General features: G+C 39.3%; 1 protein-coding gene across 1 annotated transcript; it reads right to left on the reverse strand.

Moving 5' to 3' along the window:
* Positions 1 to 3155: 3155 nt before the first annotated feature.
* On the reverse strand, positions 3156 to 20780 carry LOC110065659 (glutathione hydrolase 1 proenzyme-like). The gene is made up of 16 exons (XM_089274337.1): positions 20574 to 20780; positions 18320 to 18467; positions 16557 to 16701; positions 16025 to 16154; positions 15313 to 15380; positions 14301 to 14374; positions 13746 to 13828; positions 11884 to 11994; positions 11133 to 11220; positions 10134 to 10264; positions 8185 to 8264; positions 7510 to 7662; positions 7221 to 7341; positions 5442 to 5510; positions 4557 to 4725; positions 3156 to 3846 (listed from the first exon to the last, which is right to left on the reverse strand). Exons 1-16 carry the CDS (start codon positions 20655 to 20657, stop codon positions 3665 to 3667), a joined length of 1836 nt encoding a protein of 611 aa, XP_089130463.1. The 5' UTR covers positions 20658 to 20780; the 3' UTR covers positions 3156 to 3664.
* Positions 20781 to 21141: the final 361 nt, after the last annotated feature.

Raw genomic sequence — 21141 nt, forward strand, 5'->3', positions numbered from 1 at the left:
TTAAATAGAAAAACAAACATTATGCCGATAACCGAAATCATAATGTCATTTTATCGCCAGGCATTTCCTGTGTCTTATCAGTTTGCGGGTTGTGCTCCAATCTGGCAACAATGGAAGTCTCCTGTCCAATGAAAAAGGGGCGCGTGTCAAAGTTAAGTACAAAAGGTTGGTTATTTCTTGTTCTTTTCCCCTCCACCTCCTCGGTCACCGACCCGTAGACTGGTGGCGAAGTTTTAACCAAAACTCGTCACATTTGTGGCCATTTATTCCAAACGATTTGTTTCTATTGTCGTCTACCTACCTCTTCAGCAAACTAGTGCGACGCCTTGCGGAGCTCTCGATGTCTTAGTGCTTGCAAATGACTCAAGACAAAATACTATTTTCAACCAATCGGCGCGCGTATTTTCTTTGGGCTATTTTCTAATGTGCTATAAAATATAAAATATTACCGAATAATTCAATTTCTTAGTGGTAAAATTGGGAGCTTTTTTAATTCAAGAAATCGTAAATCTCCTCCTTTTAGTCTTCTTAGGAATTTGATTATCCATTTCTTACTAAATGTTCTTTCAAAACTTCGGAGAAATGAGGAAACGTTGCAATTTTGTCGACCACACCAAGCCAATGCACACTTACGGCTGATAGTGTGCAATGACTCAGCCATATCAGATTACAGCATTTGCATTCTACTAATAAACAATTAGATTATGAGCTCGCGATTCGCGTGATAGTTACGAGGGCGCAGCCCGAGTCAACTATAATCTAATTGTTTTAGTATAAATCTACTAGTCGTTCTAAGTCCTCTTCACAGACACTTCGAAAACGCCAAAAAGTTGCGGTCATTTTATTAACAAGGGCACACTGCCACGCTACTCTCTATCTATCACAGATTATAGTTCACCACTAAATTTTCTTCGATTCTTATTAGTTTAAACTGATCACGTGACGCGATAGTGTTCGTCCGCAGAGAGACACTAGAAAGCTTAAGTAACGACGACGACGACGCCGAGGGCGATGCCGAGGACGACGCCTAGCAAAAAATGAATTAATATTTTACAAGCGAAATTCGCCATTGTCTAGATCTTTTCGGTACGTCAGTGTCTCTAAAAACGTGCTTAAGCTAAATATACAACGAAGGCGTTCAATTCCAAATGGAAATACGAAAAATTAGCCGTTGTCGTCCACGTTCCGTAGACGACGCAGAACGTGGTCATTTCACGTTGTCTTCAAGAGGACGGCAAAGAAATGTACAGAGATTTATAACGCACGTGCACAGCTATTGTTTTGCTCATTAAACCTTTTGTTTCGTGACGTTCTCGTTGCCGTCGTCGTCGTGGTTTGCTTAAGCTCCCTAATATCAGCCCATAATGCCCGTCCGAGGCAAATAATATATGGATAGTACTCGTCCGTAAACAAGCGGGCTTATAGAAAATAAACAATTGAATTTGTATTAAGAAGGTTTTTGTTTGTTTTAATTTTCAAATTTTACATTTGGCTTTTACGGCTTTCATCTAAAAAAGTTGAAAAAAATTCAATATGATTTTTGAACTGGCGTACGGAAGAATATTTGCCCGAGAAGCGAAGCTTCGAGGGCAAATATTTGTTTTAAGAACATCAAATTTCCGCAGGGCAACTATCAGCCGATAGTTCCTCGACAGAAACGCTCTATTGTTTAAATCGATAGTGAGTATCGTAGCCAATCAGAGAGCAGCATTCGTGATAGAACGCTGGTAGATTTATACTTCAACAGAATAGATGGTGAGTCGGCGTAGCCAATCGGAGAACGGAATTCATGATAGACCGTAAGTAGATTTATACTAAAACTCGATAGAAACACGGTACTACACGGTACATGTTTTCTATTTCAATTAACTTATCATAAATTAGCACGTTAACCACAAAATTCGGACCAAAATCAACTTTGAAATAGTATAAGGTCACAAGGAAAAGTTGAGAGCGAAGCTCTCCCTTATTATATTCGCAACATACCCAGCAATTCTGGCTGAAAAATCACAAATATAAAATTTATTGGGGGTTTTTACGGATTCCCTATCGCAAGGCCCCTTATATCAGGACTGAAGTCATGGCATAATCACTGTTGTCGGAAAAAACGACTCTCTTCTGATAGGCTTCAAGTCCTGCGGCCGGGAACCTGTTCATTAACAATGGCTCTTTGTCTGGCCTCTTTGTCCAGTCCACGACGCCTATCCACCCCCAGCTCAGCCAGCCCCATCAGGGGTATTTGTTGGCCATTTATTTTTCGTCCGAATTTTGCGTCAGAAATTTAGGAGCTCATTTTCCAGGTTATAATTTGAACTTCTAGGTGAACGTAACCGGATAAAGGTAACGCTTATGTCTGCATACGAGCCTAGTGGCCCACGAGGCCGGCGTTTCTGTAGCATCAAGACGCCCATGAAGCGACTAAGAGTATTTCTACTCCTCCTTGGATGGGATGCTAGTCCATCGCAGGGTCACCCCCTGCATGAAATTTGCCGGTACCCATCTATACACCTGGGTGGAGGGAGGCTCTGTGAGAGTAAAGTGTCAAATGCCCTGCTCCCGGGTAATAATGAAAGATGTGTCACATTCTGGGATTGAGTCATAAGGGACTGGTCAAAAAGTAGCTGGGAAGGGTGGGCCGCAGCAGAGAGGGGTGAATCATCAGTTTTTCACCCCTCGAATAGTAATGGTGGGTAGTTCAATTTTTAAATACCCATGGGGGTGGGTTATCCTGTTTTATAACAGGAATTGGTACACATTTGACACAATCGACAACAGAGGTAACTCCTTCCAGTTCCAAACGATGAAAACTTTTCGAGCCGTGCCCGAAAAAGTACACTTGGCTGGTGTATAATAGAGATGGCAATTTCATGTATTGCAAAATCCGCACGAAAGCTAGAAGTATAACGGAATGAACAAGAAATCCCAGGACAGAAATTTTCAAAATACTACTCTCTTTCGACATGCTGGTCTCCAAGAACACCAAATTGCCAAACGCCCGGCTGTTGACCGAGGGGTTGGGCACAGCTCAAATTGACTGATGCGTTACTGAAAGCATCAATGAGAGCGAGATGACGCTCGGTAACTGCACTGCGTGCGGTGGTTATAGCGAACAAACCGAAATTAATAAATTTACTTAAAAGGACGATCTACACGCATTCAAAGTACTACCCTTTTATTAAAAAGCCCGTTATAACTTAAAAAGCGCGCCAATCACATTTGCTGTTTGTGTAAACATTTTATTTACATTAGTTTGTAGAGTACAGGTGGGAACGAATAGGTTTCAACCAGGCGGCCTGGGACCGAGCCGGTTCAGTTCTCGTTATTCGCAGTTCTACAGCGTTTGTTCTGAGTTTGACAAATAACTTGCAATTAAGAAATTTCTAATTTAGTTAGTATTTCCCAATTTGTACAGTAAAAACACACCATTTGGCGTCCAGTGTGAGAAATTACTGGACAGTAGCTGGATTTATATAGCAATAGCCATGGCTATGGAATTGGTTCTCAATATTTACATGGTTATCCCTGGACCTACAAAGTTGATTATGAGTCCCAGTTTCCAAAAACCCATCCATGAAATTTAGTACAAGATAAATAACTGCTTGAGATTGCATTCGTGACATCACTGGGCGTCATCGGCACAAATTCATATTTTACTGGTCGAGCGTTAAAACTGAGCACTTCCTTGACCTCCTCCTCTTCTACTGTCCCCGTGAGCCGTGACTTGTTCTTTAAAATACGATAATCCATTCACATCCGCTAGCCCAGCGTGTTCCGTTATGTTGTGACCTTTGTTTCGAAGATCATTCACTATACTCCTTGCGGTTTCACTGTCTTGAAACTTATCAGCTGAAAATAAGCATGTGTCAATGTCAAATTCTTGTGATGTTGAACGCATGGCACTATTTGTCAACGAGGGAGCGGTTTTCAATTGAGTTTCGAAAGTAATCAGGCAACTATTTGGTTTTGTAATTTTAATTTTATAACGGTTTGAGATCTGGCCAAGTAGTCAAATTGGTAAGAGGCTTGGTTTGGTTTTGGTTTTACGACACTCAATTGAAGACTGCTCTAACACTGCAGCCCTTTCGAGCCTAGTGGCCTACAACGCCAGCGGTTATCAACAAATGAAGCAACCTTAACCCCCCCCCCCCTTCCTCACCCCCTTAGATGAGATGCTGGTCCATCACAGGGTTACGCCCAGGATTTAACTGCGTTGTTTAATAGAGAGAGGTAAGTACAGTATCTTACCCTAGGACACCAGACAAAAGGACTCGAACCCAAGCCGCTCGATCCGTAGTCGAACGCGTTTACTTGTCACTAGGCTACCGCTTCTTCGCAGTTTTACATTGTAGTGTTGAACACCCGAATCCAAAACCATACTGATTGCATGCCTACACCCACCAACGTTTCATGGGGGATTTTTCCCATATTTCAAATTCTTTTACCCCCAATCCCTTTTTCCTTCCTCATACGTGAACGTCTCTCCTAAGTCAATAAAATCTTTTGTCAAACTGAGTTCGGCACCTTCAAAAACGGACTACAAGCAAGAAGCAACATACCTTCAATTTCTGGAATGCCACTTCTTATTGCATAATATACTCTTGGTTTTTCTATAGATTGACTCAACGAGTCGTTGAACGCAAGATGATTGACTATAACTTCAGCTACAGCTGGTGTTATGTGGTCGCCACCAGCTGCTCCCAGTGACATACGGAACCAACAACGCTTCTGAAAAAAAAAACATAAGAAGAGAGAAAGAAAAGTAAGTGTCATTGTTATATGTATATGCATCCGCCCAACTGTAATTGCTCTATGAAGCGCGCTCTTGGCACGGGGAGTATGGGAAGGTTTCACCTACAGTCACTGCTCCGTGATGAAAATTGTTTCCACAAATACTTCAAATGGAGAACCCATGGAAGGTTGTTCCTGTTAACAGCGTGCTCTGGAATAACATTTTTCATAAAAAACCTAAACCCAAATCGTAACCCCTGATTGACCCTGAATCTGGATAAAATTAACGATCTTTGGGCTACGCAATCGATGATTTCTTTTTATATCATGCTTCTATAGAAAATACAGCCAAACAGAGTACAGAAAAACCGTTGTTTACTCCATCGCATCACACCAAACCTTCCCATCGGGCGCTACGCGAACGTCACACTGATTGTACGGGCGGCAAGTTGGCCACTGTGTACACGGACTCGCGGGATATTATACACGAACTTACTTGTCCCTTGGGAAACAGTCAGCATTGTTTTCCCGAGACGAAGTCCGGCTTTTGTTATTTTGCTTGAGTTTAGTTCAAAGTAATAAGGTAAGAAAAAGGCAAAGTAACCTCTGGTTAGAGGGAGAGCGGGCAACAGTTGCGCAAATATTGCCCGCTAGGGTGACATTTGAGAGAGTGCTGCATAACTAGCCTATGAGGACGGTATCAACACTGTTACCTCTTCATGAAGCACAACAGTTGGTACACATGAAGACAGAGGACGCTTTCCTGGCGCTATAAAATTAGCCTGCAAAACAAAATAAAGAGAAGAAATCATTAAATTTAACAAACAAACGAAAAAAAGAGATTCGATTTTCCTCGATTAAGGTTACTTCAAACCTTCGCGAGAGTCCTCCAGAAAAAAATTCGTACGCGCGCAGTTTTCAAGGAAACCCCCACAAACTATATATCAACAGAAAGGTTATAAAATGTAGAATTCGATAAAATTATGTTTTGTTTTGGATTTTGCTTTCCAAAGGCGGAAGAGGCCGTCAACTCCAAAATGACCGACTGACGTTCCAGCGAATTAATCGGGTATGAAATGCGATCGTTCATGCAAAATAACTGTGCAGTGTTTATCACAAGGCCTCAATCTACAAAAACGTGTCAGCATTTTCTTTTATTTCTATTGGTTATCTTTTTATAGATCTGTCAAGTTCGACTATCGAAAAATTCGCGTAACCTGTTACGTTAAAGGCCGCCACGAGGAAAGTATTTAAAATATAGGAATTCGCCGACACGCTTTTGTTCCATATCTACCAGTGAATGTTCTGACCAAATTTCATGAAAAATCCGTCAAATCTGTATACCCTATTAATTCATTTAAAGAGAAGGGATTCTCTCGAAAAACGAGTGCGAGCTTTCGCCTTCTAAAGATTTGTAAACGTATCACGCCTTCACAGAGGAATGTGTCAACTTGAAATCTGCGAGCCAATGAAACAACAGAACCCCTAGCGTTCACAGTATGCTTCGCGGACATTAATTTTCTTGACCAAAAAAAAATCGACCAATATAGCCCCGCGAAGGTTTGAAGTAACCTTAAGCAGTTCGTTTGTATCATCGAAAAATAACCCCCATTATATGCAAAGTAGTCTAAAATTCATTGCTCAAAGGAAGAGAGCATTACTCTGGGCTGTTTCGCCTAGAAAGGTACAGAACATCAACGTGCAAACTAAAACTGACTTGATCATGGAGGTAGATAAAAGTATCCCCAGCTCCATAATTGAAACTACTGGGATTGCTAAAGAATCACTAACGGAGAGCTAAACATAGATCACTGATCACATATTGAAGGAAAAAATTGTCCTACCATCATCACTTCAAAGCTTAAGAGGGCTAATTTAGTTCAGAAAGGAAACGTTTTCATGTTTCATTAAGGAAAGTACATTGTATTAAGATCAACAGTACCAAATGGAAGTGGAATAATGAATCAATTGAGTATCAGCCAGAGAAGGAAACGAAAAAGAATGGAAGATAAGATGCAAGGGGGACTGGGAGAGATTAAAATCTGCTCAAGTTCATGAAATATATAATATGTCTAGTCCAGAGACGGGCAAAACAAAGTCCACTAAACAGAGCTATGTTGAACACTGTTTTTTGCTTCTAATCTTTTCTCGCTTATTCGGTTATATTCATCAGTGCGCTGGTGTTCGTGAAAATGAAGGCCAACATGGGTCAGAACCACATTCTTCCTCGAAAAATGGAAAATGTATCAAAATATTCAGGAGCAGAGAATTTAAATTTTGACCTGGCGAATGGGTATTTACTATACCCCTCACACTTATTGAAGTGTGCTACAAGAGAACACGGCAAAGCAGACAGTAACAGCTGAAAATACGCAAACTAGCGAAGAACAAAATGCATCTAGCGGTGGACTCATTATTTCCAACACAATCGAATCATGCAACTCTTTGCAATGGTTTCATAAACTATTAAAAGCCTGAATTTTTCTACTTACCATTGGCAGCCCAGCTCCATCAATCGTCGTGACTCCAGGAATAGAAAAGTCTGCCATTTCATTGTTTAAAATAATCCCATTCTTTGTCATGATTCCTGAGCCAAAGTACTCATTGATTGTGCTAGAGGAGAAAAGTGCACACAATAACGATGAGGTTTCATCAACAAACTTTAGAAATTATTGCATGAGATGACCGCGAGATCTTGAGGCTTTTGTAACTCGAAGGTAATTTTGTTCGCGATAAAAGAAGGGCACTTGATAGACTAAGTTAAACAAAACTGACTCTTACCTGGTGACGCTTACAAGTTCACCATCAGGTCCAATAACTGATACATGCGCAGTGCCATGAGACTCCGCTTGGCTCAGATAAGGTCCGTAGTAAGATGGCTCAAAAGTTTTGTCAGGAGAGATTTTCTTTCTGAGAGTTTTTGCATGTTCCTTGCTGAAAGAAAACAGTGGACATGATTTCTTTGATATTGCCTTCAAGACCAAGAAATCTTTGATAAGTTATCCATAGTAACGATGCAGGTTTCTCTCTTTGGTACATGATTTGTTATTCCACGTGGAAATCATTCCGTTCACTTACCCTCCCCTCCGCCACTATTTTTTTTTTTTAGTTTTATTTAGTTGTATCTTTTTTCAGACTTGTCATCATAAGACAAGTGCTGGTAAAACAAAACACTGTGCATGGTTTATAGCGGCCACCATTGCTAACGGAGAATCCTTGCAGAATGGACAAAATTGATGGATTTTTTTCAAACATCATTTTCATACGTGTGCCACGTAAACGTGGTGACCGGTCAGATATCTATATTTTTCCCCCGGTTTCTCAGCTGGTACAAGTAGTCAGAGCCTCACATAAACATGGTGACTGGTCAGATATCTATATTTGCCCCCGGTTTTCCAGCTGCAACGGGAAGTCATAGCGTCTGTATAAGCCATTAACAAGTGAATGCACAGTTACCTTAACATTTGCGTTGTGATGTTCTTCAGGTTATCACTATCCTCAAGCAGGGACCTCTGAGCAAAAGCAAATTTCATAGCCTGGGAAGAAAGAATGAAATTCAGGTTTGACAGAGAGAGAGAAAAAAAAACTATTCATAGATTTATGCTACAGGTGCAAGAGGCCCTATCAAAGCAGTTAATCCTGCGAGAAAATGCGATGGACTAACTACAGTACACACTGAATAAGGGGGCTCTTCTAAAACAATTAGTCAACAAAGAATTCTCAGAGACACGGTGGGAGGGTCACAGAGTGAAAGCAAGGAGAATGAGTGCAAGTATCTTGTGAAATATTGTAAGAAATTCTGACAAGAAATGACTGGTGACGTCACAGTCCGAACACTAGTCAGTAATTCTTGATTGGTTGAATTCTAAAAAATTTACATCGTGGCTAGGTGTTATTCTGAATTTATTTCAGCGGGAATCTAATTCAAGGCTCGACACTAACGATTGCCAACCAGTCACAGACTAGTAGAAGTTTAGTAATGGCTAGGAGATTTCTACTAGCCACTTTGGCTAGTAAACAAAATGAAATCGGCCGAACTAGTTTCTTTCTTCCTCAGGGAAGACAAACACAAACACTTTTTCTCAGAAACAGGGTCAGAATGTCATTGTGCACGTATCATGTTACCGGCCATGTGCTGCTCAGCACGTATGCAAATTTAGGTTTGTCTACTTCTCGCTGTGTGGTACATAAACAGGCAAATGAACATGTTATTATGTTGAAACAAATACTTGACAAACAAGACAGCCTTTTCCGAAAGCACACATCGACGTTCTTTTTTGTTACGAAATGAGTAGAACAAAACAAGAGCTTCCTGAAAAAATCACGTGCAAAGTAGTGCGGAACTGTAAAGGGATAACATTTGATTTAGCGCAACGACACATGGTTGATTTGTCGTCGTAAGCATAATGACAAAACTTACCACTACAGAAATAATTAGATGAGAAAGATTTATTTTCTTCCACATTTAAATCAGCGGTTTTTTAGCAGTCGAATTTCGCCAACGACAGTTTACAGTATTCTCCAGATAGTTGTTTTGCTTTTGTAACATTTCTAAGGTGCCTGTCTGTGAAGAAGTCTCGACAGTTCTTACAGCCCGCGGGGGGGGGGGGGGGGGGGGGGCACTCCCTTATATCGGCTGTATAGTTATGTGCGGCCACAAAGGGTATGGTTTTTCGGCCGTTTTGGTCATTATTAGGGTATCGATTTTAGCCTAGTTAGGCCATTTTGGTCATAAATAGGGTATGGTTTTTGCACTCTAGCCTTGATATGGGTATGGTTTAAAGAAGAAGCCACTTTTTCCTCATTATCGGAAAAAAAAAAAATTAACAAAAGCCCTTCTCAAATTATGTTTACGGTAATTTAACATTGGTCTGAACTAGGAAACTAATTATAACGTAGGTGTGAAACAGGGTTTTGATTTAATGGTCAGGTCATAAATACGGTATCGAATATTTGGTTAGGTCATAAATAGGGTAGAGAATATCTCAGATTTTGGTCATAAATAGGTTACGGGTTTTGGGAAGCGGGCCGCACACCCCATCCAACTTTTCTGGAAGTAGCCTCCCCTCCACTGGGGTTTTACAGTGACGTCTCGAGGGTCTCGATGTTTTTCCAAGGAAGTCTGAGAGAAAAACAGAGTTCTGAAAGTCTTTTCGGGAAAATCGCTGGTCGGATTTTTCTTTCTTTGTGATCTGTCGGCCTGAGAGATTTGATTTGACAAACTATGTATTAGAGTGAGTCGCTTGGGTTGTGCTTTCAAGTCTTGCTAGTAACTCTGCTGTTGCTGGGCCTAGCCAACATCAATGCTTGGCTGGTGAAAAAAAAAATTGGCTAGTAATATCTAAGTTGTGACTAGCCCCTTAGCTAGTAAGTTGAAAAGTTACTGTGGAGCCCTGATTACCCACCTCTAAAATATAGTGATAAGTAAGGCTTTTCCCCTGGTCTTTGTCTGTAAAGTTAAAACCTTCCAGAATATTCAACATTGAAACAAGCACTGGTCCACCTGAAGGCAAAGGAGTTGTAATCACTTGGTAACCTAAAACACAAAAAAAGACGAAAGAAAAGTTCTGTAAGGTGACTGGCAACAGTTTCCAGCACTTTCCCAACAGCTATGCTTCGATGGATCAAGACTATCACTCTTTATCAAGTAATTGAGGCCGCAGTCAGTGAGCCTGAAGCGAACGAACGAGGCAGCTCTCTAACCGGGAAAAAATCACATTGTAGGGGCCTTGAACACGTTTGTGCGAAACGCAAGGAATTGTGCAGCGGTAAGATCAAAGGCGCAAGGAATTGTGGTTACGCGCGAATGGCAGAATTAAGATGCGCAGTCTGATCTTACACTCTATCTCTTGCATCATTGGTCGCAGTGTACGAAGGTGAGTGACAGTTTTCTGCTGTGTATATTGCTATTTTTGACGTTCCTTTTAGTGTTCCTGTTTTCCTTTATAAACTTTTCTTTGTAAAATTAGTCTTTTCTGTATTAGGCAGTCTCTATTAAGATGCGCTGTTTTCCATGCGCTCTCTTCGATCGATGAAAATAAGGATGAAAGCTGAAAGCTGAAAGTGAAGAATGATCATCGCAGTAAATTTTCCAATTTAAGCAATTGAAAAGAAGAAGCCTGAAAAAAATCAGGGCTTCAACGGGATTCGAACCCGTGACCTCCGCGATACCGGTGCGATGCTCTACCAATTGAGCTATGAAGCCACACATTGGGAGCGAGGCCACTTAATAATTAATACCGGTGCGATGCTCTACCAATTGAGCTATGAAGCCAAACATTGGGAGCGAGGCCACTTAATAATTTAACTATAATTTTCAAAGTACTAGCCTAGGCTGTTTTTTCCAGCTACTATAGTTACCTATCTGTCTATGTTACTTCGTTATCATGGCAGAAATTACATACCTAAGTATGTAGCATTAATGGCATGTTTTGAAATTGGTTTGTACTTGTTCAAATCTTCATTTGTTACAATTCCATTTGCTGCTTTAACCTAATCAAGAAAAGTTAGAAAAACAGTTAGCAATGCATTACTTACAAAAATTTAATGTTTTGTTTTTGGTTTACTTTTTTACTTTTCCTTGTATCTAAAAGAAATAAATAAAACTAACTGGTTTACATTTAACACAAAGTTTCGCAGTTCCACTTCGCCTCAACCTCCACTTTGCACTTCCACTGGCACCCAATCTCCACTTCACTTCGTGAAGTGGAGGCAGCCAGCTCCTAGGTGGAGACCATTCGCACGGCTGGCAAATCCTGGCAACCCAGCCATGAGCCCCCACGCGGAAGGGAGAAAGCGTGCACCCATCACACTGACAAAACAGTGGAAAGAAAAGGGAGGGACAGGGGAGGGGAAACAACCTCTGAGTAGAGTCCCTGCACTTGAGACTCGGATGCTAGAGGAACGTGCTGACTATGTAAAACTACTTGAATGCCTTGTGGCCCAAGACCACGTGGAATCCTGGCGCATGCGCACATCTAAACGCCGCTGACTGCAAAGGCAAGACTTGCGCTCCTTGTTTTTAACTCTGTTAAATTGCATTTAACTGCATATAAAATATCAACTAATTCAAACTTATGACATGTACAGTTTTTTCACTAGTAATTAAAGTTCTGCAAAAGCACTTAATTGAGAAAGCACAAGAATAGAACATACTGCAGCAACAATGCCATCAGCTATGGGTCCACTATACAAGACATCAGCCCCTTTGTCTGCAATCTGCTGCAATGTTTCAGCCAGAGCTGGATTACTCATTTTGTCACCTTCCTACAAATTGGAGTAAGGAAGTTAAAACGTTCTTAGTTATTCAATATTAATAACTATCTGGAGAGTAATCAATAAACATCAAATATAAAACACAAATACTATAAGATTCAGTAATGCTTCTGCAAAACTTTTGAGAGCTTAAATTAAGTTTGAATTTTGTTTCATGAATTGCCTAGTTCCTAGGCTTTACTATTTTGCCGCGGTCAATCATTTCGGGTCACGTGGTCTGGGGCAAAAAGTGTGGCCTAGGCAAAAACCGGAAAATTGAGACAATTCGCCTCAATTTTTGACTGGGCCAGTTTCATCTCGCAGAAGGGAATTCTCTGGGCATTTCTGAGACAGTGACTGCTAGAAGAAAGCAATTTAAACTCTTTGCTTTTATTTTAACATTAACTGGTCTAGTTAAATGGCTCATTTGGATCCAAACAGACATTAACAAGTCAGAAGCATGGCTGCTTTCAAACCAAAGGCAAATACTGATTACTCAAAATATTTCTAAGTATTTGAAGGTTTTTATTACATGTGACCGTAGCGCCTGATCAAAAAAAGTGAAAATATACCAATATTTCTTAAATTTCGCTTTCAAGAGTAGCTTTCTAAGTTAATTATTTAACTATAGTTTGACCGCTACGCAATAAGCAAGAATTCGCTTGCAGCACTGTCTTGTAACCAACAAGTTTTATGGTAGTTTTACAACTACCTTATGAAATTAAACTCAACCTTGCATGTAATTTTTTTACATACATTTCTGTTCGAACCACTGAACCAAAGGTTTATTTACTGGACAACGACTACAGCAACCTTTTCCAGAATTCTCTTTAATTTAAGGAGATAAAAAGAAACCAAAAGTCAAATCATCCCGGCCTTGGACTTTGTACTCAGATAGCAAAGCAGCGACACAATTATTATTTCATCATGAAAAATGCTGTTAGAACTTAACTCCATGAAACACAGATATTTCAACAGATTTCTTTAAAGTCAAATTCACATAAGAGTGATATATTCTTCCAGTTTTCAGTTCAACAGTGTCAGAACAAAAACACATTCTGTAGTTAAACAGAATTTATAGCTAGGCCACAACCTGTTAGCATTCAAAACTTGATACAATTGGTTGCTTAGACTTCCAGTTGAAGTTTATGTTGAATAAAAAAGTTTGCACAAGCATAATTATAATAGCTCTAGCCATAAGTTTTACATGTAAGAAATTGGCTTTTCTGTACAAAATTGCTCAAACTTGCTAATTAGGAATTTCGTAGGAATTTCCCATTCCTACAAGTTGCAAAAATCAGCATCTTCTCCGACTGAGTTATTTGGTGAGAATGATTGAAGTAGTCCGGATAGCAAATCCATCGAGTAAATGAGCCCCTTCTGTTTACTGCTGTACATAAAAATTTACGAAAGATCAGAAATTGAAATCCCTGAAACTTAGCCAAAATCAAGAACAAGCATTCTGCTGCTGTTCCAAATGTATGCATGTTCTGTTATTGTCTAGGCTACACCGGGCCATTCGTTTCAGATATGTCACCAAAATCACTCAACCTTGAAGGCCTGGGAGAAAGCCATAAAAGAACTAGGCAATTTCATGCATACATGTAAATGTGCAAGACTAAACATGTCCTAATTTAACTTTGTTTCAGTCTAAGAAAGTTTAGATTCTTTGAAACTCTTCATTTGAAATGTTTTACAATGGTTTCCACTTATTTTACTTTTAATGCACTATGCTGCAAATAAAAGCAAGCAAAGTCAAGAACCTTCAGAAAAACTCCCTTTGGAGCAATCATTTTCCCCAATTCAGTCTTAATAACATCATTTGAGAGGCTCTTCAGAACTCTTCCTGCAAGTTAAAGTTCAACAGTATGTCAGTACCATGTCACTACCAAATTTACATGTAAAAGCCCAGTTTTCAAAATTAATCATAAATAACACTAAAAGAAAACTAACATAATAAAAGAAACTATCATTGTTTTGGGGGCATAAATTTACTTATAGTAAGCTATGTTTCCGCAAAGTGAAAATTCAAAATTTTTTTTCCAATATTCGTCTCAAATGAGACAAAAAGTGTTCAGAAATAAAAAATCCGAAGTAAAACATAGACCTGAAAATTTAAATAATGCCCAAAATTTTTTGCAAGCAATGTCAGTAACTCTTGGTTACTTTTGTTGTGCAGACAGCTTCTCTGAAGCTAATGATGTACATGTACCATGCATAATGCATATAGAATATCTGAATATAGTAGTCCTTTGAGGTAACAAATTATTGACAAAATTGTCCAGAGTTGCACATATTAAGTTATCATCAGAACTTACCAGTGTGTGGAGTCACCTTAAATCCTTCTCTTGCCAGTTTGATAGCCGGTGCAATTACTTCTGCCCACTTTAGCCTAACATTTACAACAATATTTAAAGGAGAAGGTCACTCCAAAAAACGTATATTTTTGGTCAACGCTAATAAAAACCTTGCAGTAAGTTTAGCCACTCACCGAAGTTTCCTCTAAAGTGCAGGCTTTTCTTATGAAATTTGTCTCCAAAGAAGCCCAAAATTCCACATTGTTGCCACCACTTTGAACAGTATTCAGCAGCCAGACAGTGTTTTCGTGACATAATTCCATCCGAGAGATTCAAATGGCTTCCGACAAGCCTTTTAATTACCACTCTGGGTTATGGCTGCTCTTGAGCAGTATTATTTTGAGCCAAACACGCTCCAAACTCCGAGAGTGACAGCAGGGAAGATAGTGAAGTGGAAAACTGCTTGGAAGGATGCAAAGTCAGTTGCAGGTTTTTCTCCTTCCTGCCTTTTTCGGGTCAGATGGAATGACATCACATTAACACGGCTTAGCTGCCAAGTACACTTTCAAAATGGCAGCCTCCAAAGTCGCTTCTTTCGAGACGAATTCTTCAGTATAGCAGGCACTTCAGAGGCTGAACCTTTGGTGAGTGAAAAAGCTGAGTGTTTTCTTACTATAGGCAAAGGCAAAATTTAGATACTAAACTTTTTGCAGTGACCTTCTCCTTTAATATCTTTATGTTATTGAATATCACTTCACAAAAAGTACTCCATTTCTAAAGATGGAAAAATCCTTTCTTTTCTTTTTCTTTAAACTTTCTTTTCCTCCTTTTTTCTTTGAAAACATCACCCTTGTCTTGAGTAAATACATGGATTTTAAGTTGGATTTCGAGCAGAATTGCACTCAAGTTGATAATTTATAGTACTTATCTGTTCTTTGTAGACATGCAATGTATTTAGATCTACTACTACATGATTGTGTAAATTCAGTAAATTATATTAAACAAATCACTGCAATTCATCACTGACACTTACCTTCCATGTTTCTTGTGAGCTACCTCAAATCCTCTGATTTCACCTGGGACAGCTACTGATAAACCACCCTACCATAAAAAAAAAATTCTTAATTCTGCCCAAAGTTCTGGCTTGTACTGTCCGTAGCTCTTGGTGCTTAATTAATTCAGGTGAGGAGTATTGTTACAAGTATATTTCTCCTGGATGTGACATTAGATCATAGCAGGTTATGCCCCAGCAAATGTTCTGTCCTACTGTTGCCTGAGCAACTCGCTACTTTCAGAGGGCTCTCTACTTTCAGGGGTTCGCTACTTTCGGGATATATTAGCAGTCCAAAATTTTTTTAAGTTACTCTTGCAGGGGGCTACTTTCAAGGGATTGTTACTTTCGGAAGTTTAAAGTTACTGCACATTAAGTAACATTGTGACATCAGATGAGTGTTTGTGTAAAGTGTTTTCCTGGACTTTTTTCTTCCTGGGTACAAATATAAAATTTCCACAACCAACAACTCAAAACATTTGCGATGTTAAATGTTAAATTAAGATAAAGAAATTATTATTATAATTACAATAAATATGTTTTTCAAGCAAATGACTAAGCATTTGAGGAAAAGGCTAGGATTGACAATTCCAAGAGCATTGTGAAACCTGTTTGATTTACACAGCAAAGTCAATATAATTTACAATGTAGTCTAGATGTAGTGCTCAGAGAATGTAGAGTTTTGAATTCTCACCCATCTTGCAAGCGATTTATTGCCACGAAACATATCTCTAGTGGCAGCTAAGGGAGCAACTTCTCTGAAGTCAATCACCTCAGCTACTTCTTCATCTTTTTGGGAAGCTACAGTCAGCATGAAACCACCACTGTGAACAAAATAACCAGACATAATTCAATGAACAGCCAAAATAGATAAACCTTCAAACAAACTGCCCGAGTGTGGCCAAGCTGTTAGAACACAATACATGTATTCCTTCACCTACTTCTGATATAAGGGAGTCACAGCTTGCCATGAGGTAAAGTACATGTGTATCTTCAGGCCGTGATCGCACATAAAGGCTGCATACAGCATTGCCGTACTTACTCATTTAAGTTTGAGTGGGAAAAAACCCACCATTGTCAGCCTAATCTGTCATGTCCAGGGTCACATCGGTACTTCACCATAGCATATCTTAATCTATTACAGTCTTCATTAAATTGTATATACATTGTGTAAATCACCATGTTGCACACAATCATACTACGTAGCAAGAAAGTTCTAAACATACCCTCCTATTCCTGAACTTTCTGGGTTCATCACTCCAACACAGAGCATGGCTCCTATAGCCGCATCAACTGCAGAGCCGCCTTTCTTTATCAGATCCAACCCCACGTCAGCACATTCTTTGACATCTGATACCACGGCCGCATGACCTGTTGAAAATTCGTGTACATGCATTTATAATAAGTTATAACTGAGTATTAAATGTTACATATAAATAGCACAAATATACTAAAGAACAGGTGAGGGTACAGCACAGTTGATTCAACTGATCAGCCAATGGGTTTCAATACTTGTTTCAAAACATACATGTACACTCTACAGGAGACACAAAATGCACTTCAGCAGCTGTAATAGCTGCTGTTGCAGTTGAGTCCACATCAGTCAAATATTCCTTGTTTAAAAAGGCATGCAAATGAGGTGAACAGGTCAATACAGAACAGAATTGACCCTTTCGCCTCATTTGCAGGCCATAACCAGTGACACCTGTTACAGCTGAGTATGCTTGATTTTCCCTTGATGCTATGGGTGAAATTATTGTCTGTTGCTGATAGAATTCAACCAAAAAGTAACAAGTTTGCTACGGGTGTGGAGAACAAGGCTACAGGTGACTCAAAATGCAATGACAGCCCTGATTTGTTTGTCAAACTGCTGATAGCTGCAATAACAGCTATTAATAATTATAGCTTATTGTAGGCAGGATTACTTTGAGCACAGATCTGTTGGTTATTTAACATTATTACCAACAATAAGAAGTCCTGTATCATCAAGTCAATCTTCTGATTAACAGTTCATGTCAGTACATGTAACTGCCCTAGTTAACAGTGTTTCCGCCAGAGCACGCCATTGTGGGAATCCCGCGCTGCAATCAGAGATGGCCCCTTGAAAAAGGAGAAAAGGGCCAATTTGGCCCTTTCCTTTTACGAGACTTCAGGCTTAACACAGGCATAGTATTTTAAAAGCCATCCCAAGGCTCAAAATTGCGACCGATACAGTCGCCAATGTAACTAATAATTCATCCTTGGTGACCAAAAATCCTGGTTTAGTCGCCATAATGGAGGTAATAGTGACTACATTTCTCTGTGTTGATGATCAATAATGGCTATTTTGTCACACATTTTGTCCTTCTAGAAAATCATATTGAAAGATCTTTGCTTCTAAAACATTCAACATAAGAAAAGAAGTCAATCCGTCCTTTTGCTTTGCTGCAGTATTGATTCGTGTATGAAATCGCCCTATAATGCATTGCAAACCCTTGATCATTGACTACGTTGTGTATGCCTAAGGATTGTTCTCTTGTAATGCACGGATCCCTCATACTAGTATCTGATTCAAAAGAAACTTTATTGAGTAGAGATACTTCAAAAAGCACTTATTAAATTTTATCATAGATCCTAATAAACTGCTTTATTTTCCTTGGTACCTGATGCATTTTTTCCTTCTGTAGCTTTCAATTTATTGGCCCCTTTCCTAAAAAATTGGCCCCTAAAAAGGTCTTCAGGGGCCACTTTGGCCCTCAAGTAAAATTTCCTGGCTGAAACACTGTAGTTACATGTATATTTCACTCACTTTTTTTTTTTAATCAACTAAGTTACCTGTGCAAGATGTAGGGCTTTCTAACAAGAAAACCAAACATTAGATTTTTAACCTTTAAAAGCTCTTCAAGACCTGTGCTGGCCGTGCTTCAGATTTCAAAAAGTACTGCCTGGCTGAAGCTTACTAGAGGTGGACCCTACACATAAACATGACAAACCAATTTGAAACAAGTACCTGTATGATGACTGCCTGTGAAGACATCAATGATAAGAGCAGTTGTTACCGCAATACCAAAAATGAAGCAGGCTACTACAATCATACGTATCTCACGTTGTCTGTTGCGCTTTTTGCCCAAGCTGCTTCCACTGCTTAGAGGCCCAGTCTAAAGAACATTTTTTAAGAATTAATTAATTTGAAGGTCTCATTTCATATTTGATTGCAAAGTTATTGGCGAGGAAAACTTTTCACATGGATAGTACTACTTCTACTATCCATGCTATCAGTGAGAGTGTTTCAGAGAATTTGAAAGCAGGAGATGTCTGTGTACTGTAGAAAGAGTTTAAAAGTTCAATAGATCTAGGGTCTATTTAAAGTGGGTTGTACATTCCGCATACCATGCCATCAAAGTTTGTTTATTCGAAACTGCAGAACGCTTTCTTTTCCTCACCCTACTAGTAGGACAATTATCGTGATCATAAACGATCTTTCAACCATACATAACAAATTCTTTATGATATGTTAGCTTAAGAATTGTATTTCTCCTCATAAAGACCACAACGAGATCTTCAGAACAGAGCAAATTGCTTCTTACTCCAGTCACTAACCAGCACACAAAAAGGTTTTGACATCTAAAATGCTGTTAACAAAGTAACATACAGGTTGCTCAAGATGTGCGAATGACCGCCACAAAAAGACAAAAAAAGGTACATGTAAAGTTATGATTTACCACAACTGCGAGCTAATTTATTAACCGTAAACTTCCAGAACTGTACATGTGAATACCACCAAACAAATTTAACCAATGCATTTTAATTAGCCATTATGCAAAAAAAGTTTACAAATGGAGGAAAACTCAGAACTCTCCCAGCCACATACATGTATCACTAACTGGCAACTCACTGCTGAACATGAAAAAAAAAATCATAATTGCTACTTAGCAAATGGCATAATTTGAACAGGAAAATTATCCCAAGACTCTTGATTTCAAAGGACATGGCTCACACACAAAGCTTAGCTTCACCAATATTACACTGTATACAGTCAAACCTCAATTATCCAGACTCGTTGGGACTAGACAAAATAGTCCGGATAATCGGGGGTCCAAACAATCAAAAGTATGAATATTAATGAAGAACAAAATTGTTTAAATAAGGGAACATTTAATCGTGAAACAACACTTTTACAAATCGCTTGGAAAACAATATGGTCTACTGTACATCTTGAACCACTCAACTCTGAGCCAATCAGAACTCATTTGAGTGTTCTTCATTACTTACGACTCATGCGAGTGCTGCTTTTGCTCTTTAAAAGCAAAACAAACTCGCTTTTGACTGCACTTTTCAATGTTATAGTTTTAAAAAGAACATTGCTATAGATCTTGATCATGACTAATAAATATTCATAACAAAATTGGGACTACAGAAAAAGTCCAGATAATCAAGAAATCCTCATAATCAAGGTACGGATAATCAAGGTTTGACTGTTTAATCAAACCACCTTGTCCTGAAAAAACGGGTCTCTACATGCACATATCACAGACAGGTGTATTTGTTCCCAAAAAAATCAAACGTTTTTCATATACTGGAACCTCTAACCCATTCCTGTGGACACCTTTGTCCATAATATAGACACTCACCTCTACCTTTTTGGTGTCCACATGATGTGGTTTGACTTTTAGTTGCATAGCCTTTGTTACTTTACAATAAAAACTTGTGTGTAAGAACCTAGTGGTTTAAGAACCTGCTGGCAGAAATTTGCCATTTTAAAACCCGAAAATATAAGAACCTGTTTAGCCAACCAAGATCAAGCAGGTTCTTATAGTATGTGCGTTACGGTTAAGCTTAAATACAATGAACTCTTGCATATTGTTATAGAGGCAACACTACACCATATTAATCCTGTAATCAATTGTGCTAGGCTTGTCATAATATAGTTGCGGGAAAATATTGTATATTTAGGACGAAACGCAAACTTATTCATTTCTCTGGTAATCAACATCTATATCTCCGACTCCTTCAGAGAAATCAAGGACGTACGTAATAAGAGACTTCCCCTTGGCCTAAATTGCGAATACGCGGGTTTTTATACTGTACCAGTTTCACGACTTGTAAGTACATTTATATACTTCCCGTGCATACATACAATGTACAATGGACACAGCCTAGCCATTAGCCTCTCCACAAAATCAAGGCCTGTACTGAAAAAATCTTGACTCAATTTTCAGAGCTGAAATTTTACGGTAGTTTAGCAAAGCAAGTTACCACCATACCTGCTCTACGCCATCATGCCTAATAAGACTCACTGTGTCCTCCGTAAAACTGTTCAGCTCTTGTGTCAATGCTTCAACGGTCATTGTTTTATCTCAGTCCACAATGGCAGGACCCTTTATTCACAGCAATGTTTTGATATCGGCGAATCACACTTAAAAATATGTCTGTTCCTTCGGTATAAACTGCAGTCTGGTTCCCAGACTCCTTTCACAACAATCAAAGCCACGTCACAAAACTTCTGCCCATCCTGGATATTGCACTAGCTTTCGCCTGCAGTACAGGCGGATTATATTAGCGGGCTCTAGCGCGATACACAAGCGCGCGCGAAGCGCGATGCGAGAACGATGCTGTAACAGTCATATAGTGGTTTGTTTGCGCACGCGGAGCTGATCTTTATGACCAAACTTTTAATTGCATACTAGACCCATACACATACTGTGGCAGTGACTACAGTAAATTCCATTTATCGGTCAAGATAGCAAATCGATAGCAGCACCGAGCAAATACAAGTGACTCGTGGAATATTCCATTTTATTAAAAACTTGATCACTGGATAATGCAATTCAA

Source organism: Orbicella faveolata, unplaced genomic scaffold, assembly GCF_042242905.1.
Source record: "Orbicella faveolata isolate gen_17 unplaced genomic scaffold, um_ofav_v1 contig_1, whole genome shotgun sequence".
Classification (NCBI taxonomy): domain Eukaryota; kingdom Metazoa; phylum Cnidaria; class Anthozoa; order Scleractinia; family Merulinidae; genus Orbicella; species Orbicella faveolata.